The sequence below is a fragment of the Grammomys surdaster genome, unplaced genomic scaffold, assembly GCF_004785775.1.
Source record: "Grammomys surdaster isolate TR1022 unplaced genomic scaffold, NIH_TR_1.0 125979, whole genome shotgun sequence".
Taxonomy (NCBI): Eukaryota; Metazoa; Chordata; class Mammalia; order Rodentia; family Muridae; genus Grammomys; species Grammomys surdaster.
Window position 1 is genome coordinate 5068838 of NW_021620795.1, and position 13614 is coordinate 5082451.

General features: G+C 49.1%; 2 protein-coding genes across 5 annotated transcripts in view; one reads left to right on the forward strand and one right to left on the reverse strand.

Annotated features, from left to right (window-relative positions):
• Positions 1–5152, forward strand: part of Chdh (choline dehydrogenase) — a 32822-nt gene extending 27670 nt beyond the window's left edge. For both annotated transcript variants that reach the window (XM_028754095.1, XM_028754096.1), the window contains exons 5-9: positions 484–613; positions 1529–1663; positions 2160–2302; positions 2713–2815; positions 3391–5152. In XM_028754095.1, the coding sequence (XP_028609928.1) occupies positions 484–613; positions 1529–1663; positions 2160–2302; positions 2713–2815; positions 3391–3809 (930 nt within the window). In that variant the 3' untranslated portion in view covers positions 3810–5152. The remainder of the gene's footprint in view (positions 1–483; positions 614–1528; positions 1664–2159; positions 2303–2712; positions 2816–3390) is intronic.
• A 1637-nt stretch (positions 5153–6789) lies between these two features.
• The window catches only part of Cacna1d (calcium voltage-gated channel subunit alpha1 D), a 303098-nt gene continuing 296273 nt past the window's right edge, over positions 6790–13614 (reverse strand). For all 3 annotated transcript variants that reach the window (XM_028754108.1, XM_028754107.1, XM_028754110.1), the window contains 3 exons: positions 11775–11896; positions 9574–9894; positions 6790–9251 (listed from right to left, as the gene is read on the reverse strand). In XM_028754108.1, the coding sequence (XP_028609941.1) occupies positions 8958–9251; positions 9574–9894; positions 11775–11896 (737 nt within the window). In that variant the 3' untranslated portion in view covers positions 6790–8957. The remainder of the gene's footprint in view (positions 9252–9573; positions 9895–11774; positions 11897–13614) is intronic.

A 13614-nucleotide genomic window follows, 5' to 3' on the forward strand; every position in this document is an offset into this window, starting at 1 on the left:
TCCCCTAGTACATGGTTTCAGGCTTCTGGCCTGTCAGAAATCATTAAATCAACCCTAGAAGCTTAAAAACCCACAAATGGAATCATACTCTGGTGCTTTTCTTCACTCAGTGACATGTGGCCTTCCCCCACCCTACCTTCTCAGAAGATCTGGCGATTTGTGCCCTTGCTTCAAATCACTCGAGTGTATGCTCTCATCTCATTTGAGCTCTACCCTCCTGTTTCTAAGGCCCCTGTTACTGTTACAGCTATTACTGAGAGTAATAGCACCCATGGGGACTCTGTGCAGATTGCTTTTAAGTAGCCAGCCAGCCAGCTCCCTCCTCTCTCCTCTGTCTAGGACCCGGGAGCAGAGTCGCCACAGTGGTGTCATTTCCAAAGGCCACGGTCTCATGGTAATGGCTGGAACTGAGTGCCTCTCCACGAGGCCGTAGAACAGCTGGATTTTCAAGAAGTGTGATTGGTAGACCTTTGCCTCTTCCAGGCTTACGTCAGCAGGGAGGTGATCCTGAGCGGAGGCGCCATCAACTCTCCACAACTGCTCATGCTCTCTGGTGTTGGGAATGCAGATCATCTCAAGAAACTAGGCATACCTGTGGTGTGTCATCTGCCTGGTGAGCTCCCTCTCTGACTGCTGCCCAGAAGGCAACTCTGTAGAACCTAGCAGCTTGTTGCTTGAAGTGGGGGTGGGGTACTTCTTGTAGGTGTCACATCCTTCCTTCCTATAAATCTGAGGGCCTCTGGGTCTCACTGGAAACTCCTATCCCTGGACCCTGGTTCTTTATGCTATTTTCCTTCACCCTCCCTCATTTAGCTTCTACACCCTTTAGGAGAGCATCCCATAACTGGAGTGGGGCTGAGATTACCACCAGGATGGGTCTGTGGTGTGAGAGGTCCCCAAAATTTACTGGCTGCTCTAAGCACAAATGAGGCCAGCTCAGGGTTCAAGAGCCACTGTCCAGGTGAAGATCCAAGTTTCATCTTAGAAATGGTGCGTTGTGTTCCTGAGGGCTTTCCTCAGCCTCCACACACAAGGGGCCAGCCTTTCATAGGGAGCTTTCCTTGAGAGGCCTATGGAAGTAGTCTGTGCCTTGACCGCCCAGTGTACCCTTGAAGTTGAATGAACTTAAGTAGTGTTTGCATAGACTGCTGGGACTACTTCTTCCTTCAACAGACTGGGGGAGACAATGTCAATCTGACCAACACACACACCGTGACACTTAGCAAACACAATATCTGTTGTAATTGTGGGCCCTGTCCTTGGAGGATGCTGCTGAGGAGAGCTGATCAAGGTCACTTGAATGACTGCTATACAGAAAGTGACAGGGTGGGTGGTTTTAGCAGAATTTGAGAAAGAGTCAGACTTGTCTAAGAGATCAGAAGTAGTGTCTCAAAGAATCAACTTCTAAGCTGGGGCCAGGGCAGGCCCGAACTGGCTTAAAAGACAAGTGGACTAGAGAGAAGCTTCCAAAGCCAGGGTTCACCCTGTTGTGTTAGCCATTTTTCTTAACCACTCCTTCCTGTGCCAGGAGTTGGTCAGAACCTGCAAGACCACCTGGAGATCTACATTCAGCAAGCGTGCACACAACCCATCACCCTCCACTCTGCCCAGAAGCCTCTGCGGAAGATCTCTATCGGTCTTGAGTGGCTCTGGAGGTTCACAGGTGAGCCTGCCTCCTGGTGAGCTTGGTGGCTGTGATCTGTGGGCATCATGGTTTTCTTCCTGAAGGGCCAAGACAGGCCTCAGGCTGCTAGGTATAAAGCCAGATGACAGTCACCCAAGCCCATTTTCTAGTCTGTGAAGTGAGGACACAAAGGTCCTGTCTGGGTGGTCTCTGCGAGGGGACAAAAGGCAGTAGCACATGTTGAGAGACTGAGCACAGAACCTTGCTCAAGGTGACACCCACTGAGCAGATCAAAGGGCTCATAAAACAGGTGGTCTTAGCAGACCTGAAGCCCCTCACTTAGCATGTAGCTGTTTTCTTTTAAAGTTGTAATGCCGGTATAGCCACCTGGGGAAAGAAGGGAGTTATGGACAACCTGATGCCAAGCCCCAAGCCCAGGAAGAGAGATATGGAGGAGAAGAGGGACACTAGGAACAGCTGGGCCACCTGCTGTATCTTGACTGGCTCTTCTACCTTGTCCTCATGTGACCTTCAGGGGATGGAGCCACAGCCCATCTTGAGACCGGAGGGTTCATCCGCAGCCGGCCTGGGGTCCCCCATCCGGACATCCAGTTCCACTTCCTCCCATCACAAGTGATTGACCATGGGCGGAAACCCACCCAGCAGGATGCTTACCAGGTATGCAGACAGCCATGGCCCGAGACTCTGCCTTCATGCTCCTGGATTAGAATTGATTTTCATGGTGTGATCTGTCCCACCACGTAGGCCTCTGTTTAGTACTCTGCCCACAATGGCTACTGTCTGACTGGAAGAGGAAAGGGAGCCTAAACCTCATTCACCCCAGGGAGAGAGCCCAGGAGTCAGTCCATAGGATATTTAGAGGGCCAGGATCTGTTACAGTGACAATAGGCCAAACTACCTCAGCCTGGGGATCAGCCCGAAAGTTGCAGACAAAGGAGTAAAGGCCAGACAGGATGGAGGGCTGTATACTGAATGCTGAGACCCCACCCACGGGGAACTTAGGGCTTAAGTTTCTGAGCTGTAGTTAATGGAGTTTACTGAGAACTGTTACCTCTGAACCCTTCTAGGTACATGTGGGAACCATGAGGGGCACAAGTGTAGGCTGGCTGAAACTGAGAAGCGCTAACCCTCGGGACCACCCTGTGATCCAGCCCAACTACCTGTCAACAGGTAAAACAGAAGCTACATTTGTATCCCTTGGGCCTGCTATAGAGTTAGAGAAGGTTCATAAGGTTCCCATTTGTCCCTAGTCCTTACTCTGGATCCCAGTGCCTAACACGGGGGTTGCCCTCAGTTCTATCTAGGTCACAGAAGGTAGCCTGGGCCTCACTGCACAGCAGGACAGAGGTACCACTTTCAGACCCGTCTGTAGGAGGAACAGCTGCCAGGCCTGTGCATACTACCCACCTGGCCTTCCCTGCCCAAGAGCACGCTGTACTCCCAAGCCCGCCCCTTTGTATGCACCACAGAGATTCATGCCCCATGAGCAAGGTTTTACACCCCATCCCCATGGCATGGGGGCTTGGCAGCCACATGGTAGCAGAAATAGATTTACCCTTGGTTTACAGAGATGTCAGACTTCAGACACAAACCTGGCGATGTTTGTCTAGGATACTTGATTGCTAGTAATTGCCTCTGGGCAAGTGACAAACACTTGTAGATTGCTTCTCCACGTCCCTGATCTATGACCCCTGGTTTGGCCCCCAGAGTAAGAGAAGGGGACCTCACTTATTTCTCCTCCACAGAAACCGATGTCGAGGACTTCCGTCAGTGTGTGAAGCTGACACGAGAAATCTTTGCACAGGAAGCCTTGGCTCCCTTCCGGGGAAAAGAGCTGCAGCCCGGAAGCCATGTCCAATCAGACAAAGAGATAGATGCCTTTGTGCGGGCAAAAGCAGACAGTGCTTACCACCCCTCCTGCACCTGTAAGATGGGCCAGCCCTCTGACCCTACTGCCGTGGTTGACCTGCAAACCAGGGTCATCGGGGTAGAAAACCTCAGAGTCATTGATGCCTCCATCATGCCCAGTGTGGTCAGTGGTAACCTGAACGCTCCCACGATCATGATTGCAGAGAAAGCAGCTGACATTATTAAGGGGTATCCTGCACTCTGTGACAAGAATGTTCCTGTCTACAAGCCTCAGACTCTGGACACCCAGCGTTAAGACCAATAGCCATTGCCTGAGGATGACAGAGAAACTCATGCCAAGCCAACAGATCCAACAAGTACAGCCTACCCCAGATATTTCTGAAACTGGATAGAAACTTGGGACCCAGATACCCCTACTCTTGGCTCAGACCTTCATGGTATCTGAGGAAATGAGGTCATGGTAACCAGTGAGGCAAGTCCCTTTTCCCAGTGTCCCTCTGAGGGCCTTCCACAAAAAGGCTAGCAAGCATGCCGGGGCTTTCCTCCTGACCACTTGGGGCTAGCAGTTAATTAGGGTAGTTAACTCTTGTCATGGTTTTCTCTTATGGTCTCCAGCCTTCTCCAGCTCAGAGCTCTGCTTCCAGGAGTAGGATGATCCTTTTCCTGGTCTCCCACCTAAGGCCATTTCTGCAAAGTCAGGGTGGTTGAACTGGACTGGGCTCTCCAAGGAAGCTTTAGCTGAAGCCAAGAGCCAGGCAGCAGCTCAGCCAGGGCTGGTTACCTGAGCTCATGTCCCTGATTAGAGGGAAAGGCAGCTGGACGACACCTTAACCCCCTCTTCACTTCTCTCCTGGCGATTTAAATCTGAAGAGTGAGGTGCAGGGATGAGGACTCAGGTGACTGCACGACTCATGCTTACCTCTCTGGTTCTCATCTTATGAAACCATCCAGAGGAGAGGCTTGCAGGACGTTGTTCAAGAAAAGGTCAGCTTGGCCTTACTGCCCAAGATTTCATTGTTTAACTCTTACCACACAAAAGTGCAGGAATATAGAACCAGTCCCACATGCCAGTCACTACCTCATGCCAAGAACATGAGCCTACAAGGACCTTTCATGGTGGCCCTGGAAGTGGCCCAGGAACCAGAGCTACTATTCTGCAGACAGGGCCGACCGTTTCTTATTCTCTAGACATGGGAACAGCATGGCACCGAGGTTGATGGAGAGCAGCAAAGGACTTTGGAGTGAAAGATAAACCAGCCAGTATTTGAGACTTGGGTGAGGGGAGCGGATACCAGCAGCATTTACAAGAGCTCCTGTAATTCCTCATAATTAAGATGTAATCGCTAACTTATCTTGAACCAAGACGCCTCATCCAAACTGTTCTTACAAGAGAATGAGAGCCAAATGCATTTTAGGTTGGTTTTTCTGAAGATGTCCAAAGCTATCATTTGTAATGGGGAAGAAAGGGATCATTGTATAGAAATCACATTGCTGAGTGAAGAAGGGAGGGGAAATCTCAGGATTCCAGGCTCCCCTAGGGACTGGTATGAGCTGCCTTCTGGACTTTTGAGTCCACCTGAGAAGACTCTTCAAAGGTTTCAAAAGAAAAATTATAAACCATCACTTTTACTTTGAAAACCAGGCTACTCTTGTTTCATCTTACCTGCTCCTTGCCTTTTTTTTTTTCCTGTTCCAAAAGAAGGTTAAGAAAATCCTAGGTCTGCCAAGAGATCCTTATAGGACTGGTGTTAGACAGCAGTCATCTGTAGCATCTTTACCAGCACATGTGCTGCCCCTGGGAGGGCCATGTTCTTCTCTCAGGCACAGCGGTGTTTTAGAATAAGTAAAGATAAACCCTGGTGTGCTCCTCGGTCATATCCAGGCCTTCCTCTCACTTTGGCACAGGAAGGCCAGCTTCACATGTTGACATGCTTTAGTCACATAAGGAAATGAGTTTCTGGAGACAAGAAGTGGATGTTACATGCCCAGAACTCACAGATGGTGTCAGGATAGAGCATGTGGTTTGGAGGGATCCTCACTGAAGCCCTGATGGCTGTTCCTGTTTCCAGCCCAAACAGATCAGATGAATGTGCAGGAGCTCAATCCAAATGTCAGGCTGGTCTGGAAGTCCCAGTGCCACTAGGGAGCAGAGTGGTGGAATGGTGCAGTCCTGCTTTTGTTATAAAATGGGGCTCGCATAGGCAGTTAGACTGACTCGCACGGGGAACTGGACAGGCTTAGTTAAGTAGGCTCCTTGGCAAAGAACCTGTAATACCCCAAACATGGAAGGCCACATGTTGACAAAACCAGTACACACACACCTAGCAAGCATGTGGCCCATGGATGACTCCTAGCATCTAAACCAAAAAGCTTCACTTGTGCCCAGAGCTGTGGAGAGCCCTGCTGTGTTGATGGAACTGGGGCCCATCTCACTGTTGGCCAACTGTGTTCCAGTCAACTGTGTGCCAGTATGACTGGAAACAGTCAAAGTAGCGGAAGTCACAGTCAGTGCTCACACATGAGCCCGGCCTCCAGTCCAAGCTGCAGGGTAATTTCCATAAATTCAAATAGATTCTTATCACCTGCACACCACACCCCAAGATTTTTCATATTTCCACCGATAAACTACCACAATATCAAACCTAATGCAAAGATTGGGGGTGGGGGGAAGAACATGACCTACCCCTAGGACCAAGCTGGTGACCTGTGTAGCCCCCTGCTGGCTGGGATGTTGTTTATTCTTCAACCACCCTCCTCCCCCTTCTTCTGATATCAGAAGCCAGAGACTGAGCCTCTCCCTAGTTCTCCACTGCCCTCCCAGAAAGCATAGCAGGAGTGGGTTTCCTGAGAGATGTGTCCATGATTTGGTGGTATTTTTTACAAGTAAACCAACACTCCAACCCCCCAGGATAAAGGCCGAGATGATAAAGTCATAGATAGTAAAGAGCACACAGCATAAAACAGAGCTGGGCTGGCTGAAGAGCTGGGCCTCTGTGAAGTGGCAGTGCCTTGAAGTGTACTCTTCTGGAGCTATCGAGGAGTCCACAGACCTCACGGACGGTTCGAATGAGGTTCTTGCTGACGGTTAGCAGACCATAGTGACTTCCACACTTCCTAATGTCATTAAGAACGTGAGCTTAAACTAAAAGCAGTATTCCAAAGAACTCAAAATCAGGCGGCTGGGGCAGGGGCAGGAAAACCAAAAAGCAGAACTATTTAGTCTTAAAACTTCCTTAAAGGGGAGGGAAAAAAAAACCATGCTCTACAACTTCAAATTTTTCTTACAAAGAGAAATTTAATATTAGATGAGAAGTTGAACCAAGCTTAAAGCAGACATACTGGGAAGTGGGACAGCCTGAAAAGTCAGGCAGTATTGACGGCTGACTTTGGGGAAGATCACCCATTCCAGAACACACGGTGAGTGTGATCTGCTGAAGTTAACGTCGCATGGTCAGACAGACAGACAGACAAGACACCCAGCAAGACAGAGTCCAAGGTAAATGCTGATGGTGGTTTAGCCCTTTAGGAGAACAGCACTCTCTGCAGCTGGTGTGAAGTTACTATCGGCCTCAGAGGAGACCAAGGGCAGCAAAAGCTGCCTGAAGCTCTCCCGGCAGAGCCAGCTGTGTGAGGAGAGCTCCCCGTACAAAGAAATTATTACACAGTTTATTCTGAAGAACGCTTTGCATTTTAATAAAAAAAGGCTTTATGTCAGGAAATAGTCATTTACAAACCTTGAAGTGTTTTTGCCTGCATCTGGAGTAAGAACGTCTTCCGAAGAGGTTTGCGAGGTCTTCATAATAAAACTTATTTACAAAAAAAAAAAAAATGTTTCCACAGGTTGTCTGTGTACTAGTTAAAAATTTTGAACCCAAATTGCTACCTGTATTTTTTGATTGCAGAGAATCCTTAGGAAAGTAATGGGATGAGATCTCATGACGCTGACAGAAACCTTGACAGTTCTAAAGATCCCAACGCTAACTGTCCCCAGGCGTGCAGTCAGAGTGCTTGTGTTTTCATGAAAACATCCGCCCTCGCTTAGCTGTGTGACAGCTCTCGAAGAGAACACCCTGCACAGCAGCTGTGAAAGGCAACAGGACCCTACAGACTCCAGCATTCACAGGGCCCCACAGTGCTCCCCTCCGCCCCCATGCAGTATACTTCTTAGTTCTTAAGCATCCTTGGGGATGTGAGCAGATAGAGCCGCTCACCTGTGCATCAGAGACCCAGAAGCATCTTGGATGGGCAGCTGAGGAAGCCAGACCAATGGATGCCACTGGGTCTAGTAGCCAGGTGGACCTGCTATATAACTAACTGACCAGGGGATTATTAAAATAGACCTAAACCAAACACAACGGCAACCCATGTGGACGAGAGGTGCAATATAAAATCATAGAACCCAAAGAAAAGACTGCAAATAGTCAAGTTGATATCTTACATAAAGATAGGTTTATAGTAACTCAAAATAGCTTAGAAAAAGTTCTGAAGTGCCAAGTTCTTATGAACTCAAAAGTTTATCCCCAAAAGATTCTTTTACTGAATATGTGAGAATTGGCTCTAATTCTCCTAATTCTGTTTAGCTCCAGTAAAAATACTAATAATTTCTAGGTTTTGGTGGGAAACTACAATTGTTAGGACCCGTGGATATTGCTGCAGTTCAAATACGGTACGATAATTACAAAATATAGACCATCTCTTTACAAATACAAATTGTATATTACAAGTCATGTACAGTAAATCTATAATTTTTAAACAAACTAACGTATCTAAGTTTTACCTGGTTTGCAAGTGCGGTACTCTTCCAGTTTACAGTTGCCCTTAATGTGACAGAACTGACCATCTGAGTGATGTTCTTTTGTGTAAACTGGCAGCGCTTAACAAAATGGTCCAGTCCCACTCCCCTTGTCGTGACCACTAGTGGCTGGGTTCTGATGTGTACCATTCAGAACAGCTGCACAGAAACCAGGAACCAGTGTGTTGGGGGAGGGGGCTCAGAAATGGATATGCCGGGCCCAGTGAGTATCTGATATGCTAGACCAATGGTTGAGGTAATGACACAGGCGTGGTGATTGTCATCACCTTTAACCTCTCTCATGTCTGCAGGCAAATGAGCATGGGCATGCACCCTGGGTGGGAGACGTGAACGCCTGGGCAACCCTCTGGCCTCTGTGCAGGCCAGGCTGCTGTTCTTGCCTGTCCTCTCCAGGGGCCAGACATCCTGTCTTCTGAGGCTGGGCCCCAGCATGTGGCATACCACATGCTTGGCCACTCAGAACCTGTTCCTACCAGGTTTATGGCTTCCTTGAGGCATGAAATCACTTATACAAAAGTCTAATTGAACATTTTTCTCCCAACTAGTGCCTAAACTTTCCTAATTATGAGGCACTTTATCCCTGGCCCTACCATGCCCGTCTCAGGCTGGAGCCAGCCTGCCCTCACTGGGCTACAAGGTGGTAATGCAAATCATTTCATCTGCCAGGTCCTCCTCTTCTCGCCCGGGGTCTGGCTCCTCGTCACTGTAGCCAGGACCAAAGTCCTGGAGCTCATAGTCCTGGCGGTGTGAGATGGGGCCCATGTCCCCATTGGCTCGAGGACACACATTGCCATTGAGCAGGGTGCTGGCTGCGCTTTCCATTTCGTCTATGGTTAGGTCACAGGCATCGGCAATCTCATGTTTTGTTGCTGAGACAAATTTGGGGTCCCTTGCGTATCGTCCCAAGCCTTCGGATATCAGGACCTGTACAGGAGAGACGATCAAAGGTATGAGGAAAGCTCTGCTTCAGCTGTCACTGCTCGGCATGCTTTGGGGACCAGAGCATGGGTGAGCAAGAGTGAGCACACTGGGGATGTAGCACAGACTGGTACTGCAGGATGGGAAGCTTTGCTGGGCCTTGGCAGTGCCAGCTGGTTTTCACTCAATGCTGCTGAGAAGCCACCCTCGGGTGGCATGGCTGCAGGGCCCACCATGTCGCCAATGCTCCCTCCCCATGTGACAGCAGTTCTCCTGTTTCTGCTGCTGTCTAAGATTTGCCCAGAGGTCAAAGGCCATTCATACTTACTGCCTCTACCAGGCTGTCTGCACTCCTCTGTTTGTCGCTGTTTTTGTTCCGGAAGCTGCTGGGGACAGTCAGGCTGGCTGGTGTGAAAGTCCTATAGGAGATATCAGGTTCATCTGTGTACCAGGAACTGCGGTGTAGGGACGGCAGGCTGCCATTGACCTGGTCCATAGACTCTGAGCGGTCCACCTGGATCAAAGGAGTGTAGCATGGGGTCCAGTCTCGGTATGGAGGGGTTGCTGGAGGGGTGGCCCATGATCGGGTAGAGTGGCTCGGTGAGTACTTCTGGGCTTTACTGGAATCTAGGCCTGCAACAGCCATGATCTGAGGAGGGAAGCAGAGAGAGGTGAGCCTCGGCCCCAGTCTGGCGCGTGGCTGCTGCGCACGAATCCTCTCAAAAGACTTGGGAAAGACGCACGTGTAGCAGAGACAGCTCAGTGAGCTGGCCAGGGAACCGGCCTCCTGAAGGACTGAGTTTCCCTTCCTCAAACCCATAAGGCATTCTCTGTGACTGAGCTGTCAGTGATTAACTTATGTAACTACCTCAGGATGAGGAGGAACTGGAAAGACGGATAAGCTGTGGTGTGTGAACACACTATCTAGAACTCTCTGAGCTACAGTACTGAAACACGCTTCAGAGAAAACCATGGACTCTGGCTCAGGCAGGACAACAACCATTTCTTTCTACTCTAGTGCCTCTCATTCTTCAGTGAGTGTTCTGCCTGCCCTGAAACGCTGGGCACAGCCACGATTCTTACACGTCCTTCATGAGAAAGCCACCTTGGGATGTGTGTTCACACTGACACTGTAGTTGTAGCCAAGGAATCCAAGACAACCTAGGCCAGTGGCTGAGGTAAGACTTGGGCTTGTGCCTAGTGGATCACAGGCCCCCTTATAGACCTCCTTGACTGAGTTATGACATCTAGTAGTCTGGGATTCTACTAAGTTCATCTTTCTTCCATGATGATACAGGCAAATGGGCTCAGTGGTTGTGATCACTAATTTATCCTCCAGAGGATCCAGGTTCAATCCCCAGTACTTACATGGGTAGTTTATAACCATCTGTAACTCCAGTTCTGGGGATCTGATGCCTTCTAAACCCCAAGGGCATCAGACATGCACATGGTAAACAGACACATACACAGGCATGTAAAATAAAATAACTCCAAAATATGTTTTTTTAAGTGCTGGTAGAGGTGACTAGCGCAATAGCCACCGAGTACTTATGGGTTCAGAGCTTGGGGTCAGAACCTCATAGAGATCTGGATCTGCTGGCTGGCTGGCTGGCTGGCTGGGTGCAAGTTTCTGGCATCTCCCTACATCAATCACCCACACAGGATTTCTGATGAGATAGTTCAAGAAATACGCACATATGTGTGGTTTGAATATGATTGGCCCAGAGAGTGGCATTACTAGGAGGGGTGGCCTGTTGGAGGAAGTGTGTTACTGTGGGGGTGGGCTTTGACAAGTCCATGCTCAGGTTCAGCTCAATGTGGAATGACAGCCTCCTCCTGACTGCCTTTGGATCAAGATGTAGAACTCTTGGCTCTTCCTACAGTACCATGTCTGCCTGTATGCTGCCATGCTTCCTGTCATGATGACAATGGACTGAACCTCTGACATTATAAGCCAGCCTCAATTAAATGTTTTACTTTGTAAGAGTAAAGTTGCCATGGTCATGGTGTTTCTTCACAGCAATGAAACCCTAAGACAATATGTATGTATTCATACATATCTATACATATGTATGCAATGTATGCATACATCTATTCTTAAGCTGCTAGTGAATAGACTCAGTGCCTTTCTTGTGGACTAGTGGCCCCCTTAACCCATAGAGGAAGATTACCCACTCTTATGAACAGAGGGCTCATACACAAGAAGCTGCCCAAGTGGCTTAATGGAGGAGCCACCTCTCTGAAGGAATAATTAGTAGCAGCAGCCATCACAGGGAATCTTACAAGCGGATGCATTGCCTTAATTCAGACTGTACCAGTGTTCTTTGACAGGAAGCACAGGATCCAAAGATGCCCAGCCTACCCATGTGTAACTCCAGGAGAATGGGCCCTGGGGGGGGATCTACCAGAAAGGGCTACTCCAAGGATAATCAGATGGGAAGGGGCAGGCTCTTTGCTTCCTCCATGTGTATCCCAGGGGAGAATGCATCCCAGGTGGGCCATGGCAAGGGTGAGGCCAGAGAGGCTCACCTGCTGCTGCATCAGGTGCAGGGGCAGGGCAGCACGGTGAGGCAGGGCAGGCGATGGAAGGGCGTCGTCTTGGCTGCTTTGCCTGCGCAGACACTCAAAGTTGAAGGAGGACCTCCGATGGGCTGAGAATCGAAAGCACATGATGCGTGGTGATGTAAGTTCTGTCTGGACAATGTGTCTCGAGAGTCAGGGCCACTTCCTGAGGCATTCGGCAAGGATCCCAGGAAGAAGCAGGCCACACGTTTCATCCAAGAGAAACAATTACATAATCTCCCAACTAGGGATGTGAAGACTCAAAGGAGCAACCCAGCTGTGGGATGCTCCGATAAGGAAGCAACGAATCACTTCAAATGTTTGCTCTCAGGCAGCCCAGGGTAATCTGTGCCGAGTTACAGGCCCTGAGATGTATTGCAGACATCCATTCTAGAATCTTAGACATGCCATGCTATCTTACCTCTGCCCTACAAACACTCTGCATCTTTCTGAGGTCCCTGTATTTAAGCTTCTGCTTTTAAAATGAGAGATTCCGTCAATCAGCTTAACCAGAGAAAATAACCAAATTCTTTGCTTAGAAAAAAACCCATCTTCCCTGGCCTAGATGTGAGTACACCTAAGTACTTGCCATGTGACAGCAGTTGCAGATAGAGGGTCACTGATGGTTCACAGCTTTTGGATTTATGGTATATCAGGCCTAGACTTCTGGGATCCTTTAGCAAAGCCAGCGGGGTCCTAGAAGCCCTTCCACCCTGTCGTGGACCTCAGGGAGCCCCCAACCCCCATCCCATCTGTGCTTTGCATTAATCCAACTGTACTTTCTTTGCTGCTAGACTTTCCTAGCACAGCAAAATTCTGCATGCTTTCAGTTCATGTATAGGAAATCCTCAGGGTCTGGACCAAAGAGGCCTCCCAGACACCATGGACCTCATAAAAAGCCAGGTCAGCAATGAAAAGCAGGCCAAGCCCTGGTCATTGGTTGGCTGGAAGTAACCAGTGGAGAGGAAACAGAGTCAGCATGCTAGGGCCTCCCAGGTGAGCTGTAAACGGCTTATAAAGAAAGCCACTCCTTGCCTACTAACCAGTGTGATCACAGAAAATGGCCCTCTTGGTCAGCACAACCTCTAGACCCTAAGACCTAGGCAGGTCAGCAGTTCGGAACTGGAAGAAAAACAACCCCTCCCACCCATTCAGGATCTACCACTAAAATAAGCCCCGGGTCCCTTCATCCAGTGAACTTTGTGCTACAGTCTCTGTAAGACATAGCTCTTTCATCTCTTTGCCCTTACCCACTCCCATTGGCTAAGAATACAGCCAGTTTAGCCAGATGTTCCCCCTCCACCGACTAGACCAGGGCACTCAAGTATCCCCTTGGCTGTGTGGGTATGGGATAAGTAAAGACACAGACTTGGAAAAGGGTGGCAGGAACCAAAGGGTGAAGACTCCTGTCGGGCCTCACTTACACCTGTTCCAGTTGGTATCTATGGGTTAAGGAAAGGCTTCATTTAGCAGCATGTGTTTGGGGCTAATTAAATATTAAGCACTCAAATGGATTTGACTAGACTCCCAGCAGGCTGTGGCAGCTGGGGTGGGGCATGGCTACCCATGTTCTTTCCTGTGTGCACAGTCAGGCTCAGGAGCTTCTTGGTTACTAAACAGAATCCTCAATTATGCTTCACTCCTCAGAAGCACAAGAAATGGATACTCTTAACCATCATCAAACACCCATACTTGGCAAAATTCAAATGCCCTTCTAGGGGTTGGCAGAGACTTGGGGATAACCACAGTTACATGAGAAAGGAGAGCCCCCATTTTCCTTTGAGCCAGGAAAGCACTGCCTACCCAG